General features: G+C 33.6%; 1 protein-coding gene across 1 annotated transcript; it reads right to left on the bottom strand.

The window, feature by feature from the left end:
* Positions 1-2,989: 2,989 nt before the first annotated feature.
* Positions 2,990-5,034, bottom strand: LOC117121150 (transcription factor Sox-3-like). The gene has a single exon (XM_033266251.1). The coding sequence runs from the start codon at positions 4,835-4,837 to the stop codon at positions 3,755-3,757; it is 1,083 nt and encodes a 360-aa protein (XP_033122142.1). The 5' UTR covers positions 4,838-5,034; the 3' UTR covers positions 2,990-3,754.
* Between the last annotated feature and the right edge of the window lie 6,175 nt (positions 5,035-11,209).

Below are 11,209 nucleotides of genomic sequence, written 5' to 3' on the forward strand. Positions count from 1 at the left end.
TATTTATATTATATATAAAATGAATCATATAAAATCCAGCAATCGTGTTGACGTATCTGTCCAGAGACAAACAAAAGGGCTATAACGTGATCAATTATGCATAGAGAAGAGAACGGCGCATTAGCCAAGCCCAACAGCCATGACTGATCGTCTGCAATCCACTGAGCTGTATCCAATTCAAACACAATTATTCAACAGGTCCTGCAATGTAACACTATGAACAACAATGACTAACATTTAAAATAATAGTACTTTAACGTAGACTATTACTTTATATACAAGAGGAAAGTTTGCTGTAAAACATATTATTTTTACGTATTCTAGATATAAATGTATATAAAATGTTAACATTATTCTATTGTTTACTCATGCACCTGGTCTAATCACACGGTTCGAGTTATGCATTTAAATGCCGAGTCACATAAATTTAAGTGTCGTTCCGCTTATCATTTGATTATGTAGAATATATAATATATACATATATATATATACCTTATATATTATTTATTTCTTTATTAATTTATAAATATTTACCTTACAAAAAGATAGGATAATTAATTATTTTATAGTTTTAAAAAATCATGCGTGCTTTTTTTTCAATGTTAAAAACACATAGAACATTACATAATAATATGCATTTTGTATAAGGCCTACAATTGTTTTTTGTCTGCTGCTACACTCATCTATGAGGTAACTTAGACCTATGTCTACAGTACGATATATATTCCAAATATACAATGTAAATATACACAAGAATAAACCGATGTGATAATACTATAATGTATGCATTTTCGATGATTAAACAGAAATAACCTTATTTATTCTTTTTTTTTTTGTGAATTGAATACCAAAAATGAGAATCTTATCTTATCAATCGCAGTTATTTTGCAAAGTGGTGATTTTGTAGTTTTGGTATCAAAAGCGTTTTGTCCCTTTAATCTAAATTTCTATTTTCTGCGTGCAGTTTGACAATCATCAATGTAAATACCGACAGTGTATGCCCCATTATTATTGCCGTCCATCGCTAAAGAATCTGTTCATCATCTCTTTCAAAATCCACAGTTTCAAACAAGTACCGTAACTCGTAAAATAAGTGTCGGTAGCGGTGTAACTGATATTATTGTGTAATTGATGCAACCATGGCTGTCATCTACCTGTACATTTAGTTAAAATGACTGGCGTCTCAATTGATTGTTTATTTCTCGAGTTTTTATTTTTTTAAATGTTTCTGTATCGGACGCGACCGTGTTTAAAGTTGAACATATCTTAATTTTATTATGATTATGACCTAGTGAATATTCAATTCTTAAATTTATAGACTAAAAATATAACAAATGGATAAATAATAATTACCCGAACTAAGAAATTAATATACAACATGAGGCCTATGAGAATAAACACGGTAATATTATTGATATGCTAATAAACATTAATATTTAAATTATCCCAATAGCTTTGATGATGGGGATAAGAATTATGCTTAAATTTACTGTCATTTATGAATCTGCAGTATAAACGCTAACACTTAAGCACTTCGGCCTAGTTGTTTTTTCTTAAACCATGTGATCAGTTGTATAAGGATATTTTATAATTTTAGTCCCCTTTGCTGTTTCTCTTTGGTGCATGGAACATTTCCTGGTAGTACAACACAGCCAGAGCTGTACAAATCGCATTTTTTATGTTACTTATTTTTTAACAAAAATTCGCTCTAAAATCTACATTCTTTTATTTTTTTATTTTACCATAGTGTCTAAAATATCCATATTGATGAAATAATGTATAGGTAAGGAAACTACTTCGTGATGGTGATGTATTATTATGGTTATACTTGTTACGAATGCATTGAGTGTCACCAAGGAGTGCAACGTCGCTGTGAAATGTTTATGTTTCCGCTAACAATGAATTTATGAAAAATATACTGTTTGCGTTATTGTTCAATTATTAGTTAACCAGAGGCAAGAGCGACCGACAAATTATCTTCATTAAATGAACATTTTCTATAAGGAGGGAGTTTTATCAATTGGAGATAATCGTTAGTGAGAAGACGCGCACAGTTTAAGCCAATTTGACAATGCAACTGCTGAATGAAGAACAAGCGAGAATTGATCGGAAGCACGAACTCATTCCCACAGTACACGCTTAGGACAAGACTTGCAGCAGCATAAATATACAATATGATGAGATAAAACAAAGACGAGGTGCAATATGTCGATTGAAGAGATGATGATGATGACGACCAAGCAACAGTGAAGACGAATTCTGTTAATCTATACTAGGCAACCAACTCATTTTATTGCTCTCGAACTCTAATTATATGCTGGGAACTGGCTATATGCTGGGTTATAGTGATATATCATAGAATAAATTATCAAACTGTTGATCATTCTTGGTAACTTGTTGCATCTATTGAATGTGTAACGTTGCAGACTATATAGAGACGATATATATATATATATATATATATATATATATATATATAATAGTCTATGTATGTGTATGATACAAGATGTTATTTTTTTTTTAAATGATAAATTACATTTAAAAAAATCAAGAGGGCAAATAAGGACTGAAAAATATATTGAATGTTACTTGGCGGCAGTATACTCGTTATGTTATACAGACATATTTGTCGCAAATTATCTCTATAATTCCCATATTAAATTTAATTATTTAAAAAAAGTGGAATGGAAATTATTACTATGATGAGTAACACGCTTGTCAATTGAAACTTCAGCATTGATAGTTGAAAATAATGAATTCAACAAACCATTGTTATCGCTATTGTGAACTCGCCTTTTGTCAGCATTATCGACCAAACAATATTCAACAAATGAAATAAGAACCACACAATGGTCTATATTAATCAAGGAATCCCCTCTACTCGCACACATTCACAACAACATACTCACTTCTATACGGAGAAATGCAATTTTATTTGTAAATTTAGCTATTAAAACTTTATAGATAACATTTAAAACAACAAAATAAAAAGTATTAGATTAACATTATTTGTTGTTCAATTTATTCTCACGGTTTGAAACTGAAATTCGTCAAAAAGTGAAAAAAGGTGATAAATGTGCCTATATATACAAAAGAAACAAAATGTTGTGATAGTCACAATAAACATATTACAAGAAAATTAATTACAAACGTGCTATTCAGCCTTTCTCAATCGAGAGAACGAAAAATTCAAATATATTTAACATTAATAATATACAACTTGGTTAAGAATATCTTCAAAAGGTTTAGATTAAATAATATTGGGTTATTTACCAGTTTACCCTAACCTAATACCTGCAAGGTGTTAGACACTTCTTGGAAAATAAAATTAATAATTAAACTAAATATATCTGAGTACCGAGCTTTTGCGTAGGTTACCAAAGTTAAGAGCAGTCTTGGTATATTTATATTTCAAACTACCAGTATTACTGGATCTGTACATAATTATAAAACATCAAACCATCTGCTCAAAATAGGCTCATTTTTTTAAACAATTAACAAGTATAAAAACTACCTTTTTCTTTGAAACACTATATTACTTTACAATTATCTATATGATCACCAATGGTGGTAGGCAAACTTGGTAAATACTCGAGCCGCAGCCACCGGGCTGTCAAATATAGATTATGTGATGATATCTGCGTCCAAAGTTCAACCTTTTGTCCATAACAGCCATGTTTTTACACAGTTATAGTACAAAATATTGCCTGCAAAACTCTCATATAAAAATGTCATTGAATCAATGTCTCTATGCTTACATATGTGTTAAGGGTACAGACTGCGTCCCGACTCCCGGTGAGGCTGATGTTGCAACTTGGTGGTGGTATTGTGCGGCGGCTGCTTGTAAGGCCTGCTGTCTCTGACCATCGGCAACTTCTCCCGCCGGTAAGTACATGCTTATCATGTCGCGAAGATCTCCGGGGCAATTTCTACCCCCTGAAGCATTTATTGAATGGGCTGAGTGTGCAGGTGGAGGCCTATCTGACATACTCACGGCTTCCGTCTTGACTCCTGACGCTACAGCTCCAACATGTTGTGTCGTTTGCGCATAGTGGCCAGGCACGGTAGTGTAAGCGTATGCTGAAGCAACTGAGGGGTGCGTTGCCGATGTCATAGGGGGATAAAGTTGGCTCATATCACGATATGCATGAAGTCCTGTACCATTTGCATTAGCCATTTGTGGATGTCCACTTAAACTTTGTGTGTGATAAGGATGGTGTAATTGTTCTTGCATCATTGCTGTGTAACCCCCTACGCCATTCATAGCTGCGTATCCATTCAGATGGTACCCTTGCATAGCCTCAACTCCCCGCTGTACTTGTCCTGGTCCACCAGGGGCCAACATACCTGGTAAAGCATACTTGTCCTTTTTCAACAGGGTTTTGGTTTTCCTCCTTGGTCGGTATTTGTAGTCGGGGTGTTCCTTCATGTGTAACGCACGTAATCGTTTTGCTTCATCAATAAACGGCCTTTTCTCAGATTCTGAAAGGAGTTTCCATTCAGCGCCTAAGCGTTTGCTTATTTCAGAGTTGTGCATTTTAGGGTTCTCTTGCGCCATTTTCCTCCTCTGTCCCCGTGACCATACCATAAATGCATTCATTGGTCTCTTTACTCTGTCGGCTGATGATCCTTTACCTCCCTGCATCATTGCGTTGCCCTGACTGCCTGGTGTTGTCGGTGTTGTTGGTGTCGTAGGCATAGAATGTGCCGATACTGGCGGCGTAGCTGTCACAGCAACAGGCGGGCTGGAGTGTTGATGCATCATAACTCCATTTGAATTAGCATGAACATGTGCAAGTGGTGCAGGCGGTAACTCAGTCTGTGGAACGTGTGCCATTCTGCTATTCAATTGTTTTGCAAAGTTCGGTCTCAGAAGAATAGAAAACTAATGTTCAGTTGTTCCTCTCTCTTCGAAGTTAAAAAGTCTAACTGGATCCTTTCAATGAGAGCAAGCTGTCTATAGGTGTTGTACCGCCAACAACTCTCGTTATTTTTAGCCCCTATCAGCTCGTACCGTCCATGTGTTATTGATCTTTGGTGAGTAAATTATTCATATTCTGACCAATCAAATTGCGTGTTACAGTCAGCGACGATGTATAGCTCGCCCCAATGTCATTCGTAGTTCCGCAGCCCGTATCTCTTTGCTAATTGGCTGTCTTGTTCTGTTTAACGCATTCAGGAGGGCGTAACCTCCTACCGATCCATTGTTCTACAAACAATAGCAGCTGTTCTACAGCCAATCGTCTTCTTCGTTGGATAGTCTTCGTCTCCATTTTGAAAGACGAGCAAGCAGAACTGTATCGACGTCGGTGTAGATCAAACGAACAGGCATCTGCAGGTGTTTGCTTGGCTTGGAGTTTGAGTGGCATCAAAATCACGTGCCAATCAAGCCATGAGTCTAACTCATTCCCTTTTGTGTGGCAGTAGTTGTCCGGGCAACAGTACACGAGAAATATATTACGATTCTTTTTAAATATTTTATATTTCTTATGAAAAAAAAAAAATCTGAAACTAATGATTTCAGTGCTGACTACACAACCATATCAAAATAGACAATTAAACAAGTTACAAGTCGATTTTATGTTGAACAAAATTCGAATAAGATACAATATCTGTGCGTGTCGCTCCTCTAATTACACCTTAATGTATTTTATTATTTTTAACGAAATTATATGTATTTACTCGTTTATATATTTACTAAAAAATATATACCCAATGTAATGATAGGCCTATTTGTAAGGTATTTAGGCCTATCTTTTGAAACTTTTTAGAGAACGTACTACTGGCTTAAAATAACTTTAAAATATTTTGTTCATTTCGTCACTTGTCACAAAAAGAAAAAAAATATATAATACGTTATATGTACTAAGCAAAACAATACATGGGCCTATATAATAGAATCACCTAACAAAAATAGGACAACATTTTACGTTTCGGAAGCAGGAAATATGATATAGACTACTTTCATTTGACAATAAAAAAACACTATACATTTGTCTTTTTGGGGAAGGGTGAAAAGAAACGGACGAAATATTGCCAGAAGTCATGTTTCCTCTTATAAGAGTATTTACAGATCCTATAAGGTCGGCAAGAATCTGCGATGGTTTTAATGTCACTGTTACTATTTATTTACGTTTGTTTGCAAATTATGAATGAATAGAGGGATGAAGTTGATGAAAGAATTCGCTCTGTTAACCACTATTTAGAGTAAGCGTGCGCGTAAGAGTCCGTTTTCAATGCCAATTCTATTTTTTGCTCTACTACACAAAACGTAGTGTTTTCATCTCCCTACAATAGCCTTGTCTACACAGACTACAGCTTTTATTATTATGGTATACTATTGATCCGAACACTACTACAGTATTCATGGAGATGTTGAGTGGGTAACGTTTCATTTAAAGGGTGTTTCCCGTGTTATTGAAAAGGTGGTTCTCTGTATACATACATTGGGGATTCCTTGTTCGTGTTGCCGCGCGATATCTGTATCGCGGACAGATCTGATGCGGTGGTACTATATACACCTTATGCTATAAGCATCAACAACACAGCCTACGTTGCCTATTTAAATTTTCTTACCGTCATCCCTATATTTTATCTCAAAACATATTATTTCTACGGCGAATGCAGCACTGTGCAATGAATATTCATCAGTTAACATGTATTGACGATAATGATTATTTTTCTTTTTCAGAGATATTCTCAACCAACAACAACAGTTCTTTCAGAACTATCTACGTGGGGTACCGCAAGAATTAATATTTATTATTTTTTCTTTTATTATAGATACTTTCCCCACTGACGCAATAAGCCATATATGCAAATAATAATTAATATACAGCACTGTCTCAATGAATATGCATCAGTATACTTATGGGTATGCATTGTTAATATATACTTTTCTTATTCTTTCCATTTAAATCAAATCATTGTTTAAAATCATATAGATAGCTCCTTTAATGTAATGATACAGGTCGTACATTTTTTTTTTCTAAAACAAGTCTCTTTAATTTTCAACGGCTTTTTTTTATATTTTTTATGTCTCCCTGGCAATAGTTGTTTTCCAGGAAATAATTAAAATCATTTAACTCTTCATTTGCTAACGTCAGATTTAAAACCATTTACCCAAATTCACTTTCATTACGAACTACTTAATCGCTTCTGATCATAAGCCTGGAATGAGTCGAATTACCGTCTTGAGATGATGGTCGTTTTCTCGGCTTATATCCTTTGAATTATCTCTCATTCATCACCGGTCTTAACTTGTTGCCTGGATCTAATCAAGCCTATTGTTTTAGTCCGATCGGATTTCGATACAATACAATATATTGTGCAGCTGTAATGACAGGCAACGATGCGCATCGATTTGTTCTAACGCGTCACACACCCAATTTGCACTCAAACCCTTATTTGCATAATTAGGGAGACAGTGCAATGCGGGTCAAGTGTGAATAACATATTCGGGCGCACAAAATTTGGCGGGAATGTTAATTACCTGTCTGCGGAAAAAAACTTAGTAGAGAAATTGTTTCAGACCAGCAGACGAATGTGAAATTAGTAGTCCGTGTATTTGAATTTACGATAGTGTAAATTATTTCTCTTCGTGGTCAATGAAATTCAAATAGTAATCAGTCTTCACCTTTTTAAAACAATCGTAACAGCAGACGATTGTTGTGATAGCGTTAGTGATACATGTATTTAGCCTAGAAATTCGTCAACGTAATCGAGAGGCGTCGACGGCGCTTATATAAGAAATACAACCCCTCAGTGTTGACAAACTCTAGTACATTCAACGAATTAAAAAAAAAATCATCGCGTGCAACGATCGAAAGTGACAGGGAACTTGGAGACGTATTTTTAAAATCTCTATTAAAGAAACATTTATATTCTTTAAGACAGAATTGTCGCGTGTGAATGGATGCTTCAATTTATACATTTTAACTAAAATACAATGACAATAACACGTATCATTTTCATCTAGACTACTATACAGAAATGTTAATAATAGAATATCTTATATAGCTCTATAAAATGAAACGGTTCAGAAGCCAGGTCCGCTGTCTGGTGGCCTAATTAAATTTCTCAAAATAGGCGTATACCATGGGTGTTCTCCTTGTTTCTACCAACATGGGCGTATCGAGGTAATGTATAAGTATGGGCAGACACGGAAAGCCTTCACGGATACAGCAACCCTTTGTTTTATCTAATTATCGTGCTTGTGTCAAAGTTCTGAGCAGCCAAACGATAAAATATCTTTAATGTTTGCTTTTATTCATGCTCTTAGCTTCAATCTCTTCTTATCTATCATACGGTATACTGTTATGTCAATATATTCCAGTAATCATTGATATATTTTTTCTCATTGTTTTACCATGAAGGTATACAGTAAAATTATTTTATAACTATATTACTTGCTGTTAACGGGAAACTATGTTTTATTGTTAAACACAGTAAAAGAAAAGTATGACATATTTTTTTATAATTTTATTTGCAAATGAATGCCTTATTTTTCAATCTAGCCAAAACAGTCTCAAAAATGAAAAATAAGATTATTTGATCTTTGTAATCTAGAGGTCAAAGGCTAGAAATTGATGCAAAAATTGAATAACAAATGGCAAAGATATGATAATTTATATTTTCGGTCCAACAAGGGAAATTCAGCTGATTTCAAGATTTTAGTTTTTGAAGACAAGGGCCTGGTTTTGCCATATTAGGCCCATAATAATGTTTTAAGTAGGCTTAAAATTGACTGATATTGTACTAATTGTTTTCTATTAGTTTTTGTTTTTTACCCGTGATATTTTTGTATGCGTAAAAACTGTTTGCCTCTGAGACGGTATTTTTGGTCTTCATTTAAATACCGCTACATCTGAAGTTTGTGCGTTGAGTATATTTCATTGGTTCCTGCGTTTCAACTATACTACAGATCAGAAAACAATTGAATTGTAACTGTTCCGTGCTACAGATAGACAAGTGTAACTTCAATCCGATCTAACTGTTCTATATTTTTTTTATTTCTTTCGTTCTTTCTTTAGATTTATCGTTATGAATTACCACCCTAGACAGATTAGGCTTATGTTAACTTTACCAAAGAACTGTTAAATATTCGCATGAGGACACTTTTAATGATATTTAATAATTGATATTCGTTTGTTTGATAATTATGATGTAGGATATTATTTAACTATATAATTGCTTAAGTTAAAAAATATTTTCTATTTATATGTTTGTCAGCCAATTACTTTGCTGCAGATTTCTTTTTAACTTTTTAAAATCTTTTTCGAGTTCAAATCGTGTGTGAATCGTCTTCTTTTTTATATTACAGTATAGGCCTATGCCTATATAATGGCTAAATGACCTTGTCTGGGTGAATAAATTAAAAATCGTACTACTGGTATCTTTACCTCGAATTGCCCATGTCATACGACTACCCCTGGTACACCCCTTGCCATTAGGCCTACTGTCATTGTTAAAAAGAAAACACTTTATACAGCTGATGGTATTCTTGCTTGTATGGTGATCGGCAAGTTTCTGACACACGTTATAGTTTAAGCTTTGTATTTCGTATTGCACTTTTTTTTTCCAAAACAATTGAAAGAGGTCAGGATGACTCTAGAAGACATCGATGAATAGCATAAATGCAGAAAATTATTTAAAGGTGCTGTCCGTCATTAGCTAAAAAATGAAATTTGAACATCTTAACTTGTGTACTGAAGTAAGCTATTAAGTTACAGTTTGAAGAGTTAAAGGAGAACAAATTTCCCCGTCAACTTAATGTAATTTGATTTATATATATAGCGCTTTATACTAAATTCTCAAAGCGCTCGGGTGTGGAGTGGCTTACACTTAAGTAATACATTTGTATCATTTGCGTAGAACTTTAAATTGGCTAGTGATCAGTGGATTTTTTTTTGTAAATTGTCTACAAATCAGCGAAAACAGGTTTTGCTTTTATCTGTTTTTGGTTGGAAGTTATTAACTTATTTTGATGACCTAGGCCTATGCCTATTCAGGACTTTGAATTTTAAAGGTATTCCTAAAATTTTAGGCAAACAGTTTTTTTTAATACAAAAGCCAGGCCTATGTACAATCAGTAACTTAAATACCGGGAACTGCAAATCTGATTCGTGATCTCTAATAATATTAGTTAGTTTATTGAGTTGTTAGACTCATTTTTATATCAATGAAATAAAGATGCAGTAAAACTGTGTCGTTTGTTGGCGGCGCTTACCACATGCCTGTCATACGCAGGTACATGTGCCGTGGTGAAACCAGCAGATTTATCATCAGAACAAAAGAAATTTATCACAATTTGACATTTATGATATTTTCGAGAATAGTAATTCGGTATCATTAGTATTAAATAAACAAGACAGAAAATGCAAAAAAAAAAAAAAAAATAAAAAAAAAACCATGATGACAAAAAAAATAATAATAATGATAATGACGCGTAAAAATAATGAATCTGAACGCAGTCTTGTACATGAATAAATAAACATAAGCCTAGTTTGTATACGTATCTTTAATTTAAAACTGATGGTATAGGTCCACATGTCCCAGCGATGACATCAGATTATTGGAAAAACAGGGTGAAATAAGGTAATAGGCCTATACGCCTAAATCACATTACAAAGTTGTCAGGCATAATGGCAAAAAGTCTCTTTTCTGAAACGACATACGTAATGTTTACGTTAGCCTACATGACCACTAGCATCTCATGTCACAAAGGAAGGCAATGATGCGTTTTACCAAATACATTCATGTAACGCAACATTACGTTACATAAATATATTCTGATAACGCAATATTGCGTTACGTAAATATTGCCAAGCACACTGTAAGACAGTTATGTTGTGATCGTATTCGTCTGTCGTAAGGATAGTTTTTCAGTTTTACCATAACATCTTTTAATTTAGCCTATTTCAGAACAAAATATATTAATGTAAAACAAAAAAAAAAAGGATTTTTTTTTCTCTATTGCTTTCAACATTAGAAAAATCATAACAACATAATATAGTATAATGCAATATTACAATAAAAAAATCTCATCTTTCAAGTAAACAAAAATTACCATTACAGAATCCATAGCCAATATATCCATGTAATATAAAATAAAATAAAATAAAAATAAAATTACAAACAGAAAGAATCATCTTTCTAAATATAAAAATTAATTTACCAGTTTCCTTAGCAGTTCTTTATCTTAAAGCTA

Source organism: Anneissia japonica, unplaced genomic scaffold, assembly GCF_011630105.1.
Source record: "Anneissia japonica isolate Jap-2015-1 unplaced genomic scaffold, ASM1163010v1 scaffold993_len1110182_cov180, whole genome shotgun sequence".
In the NCBI taxonomy this organism is placed as follows: domain Eukaryota; kingdom Metazoa; phylum Echinodermata; class Crinoidea; order Comatulida; family Comatulidae; genus Anneissia; species Anneissia japonica.

Bases quoted from the DNA above. Each gene is read 5' to 3' on its own strand.
- LOC117121150 (XM_033266251.1), bottom strand. From the start codon at position 4,837: ATGGCACACGTTCCACAGACTGAGTTACCGCCTGCACCACTTGCACAT.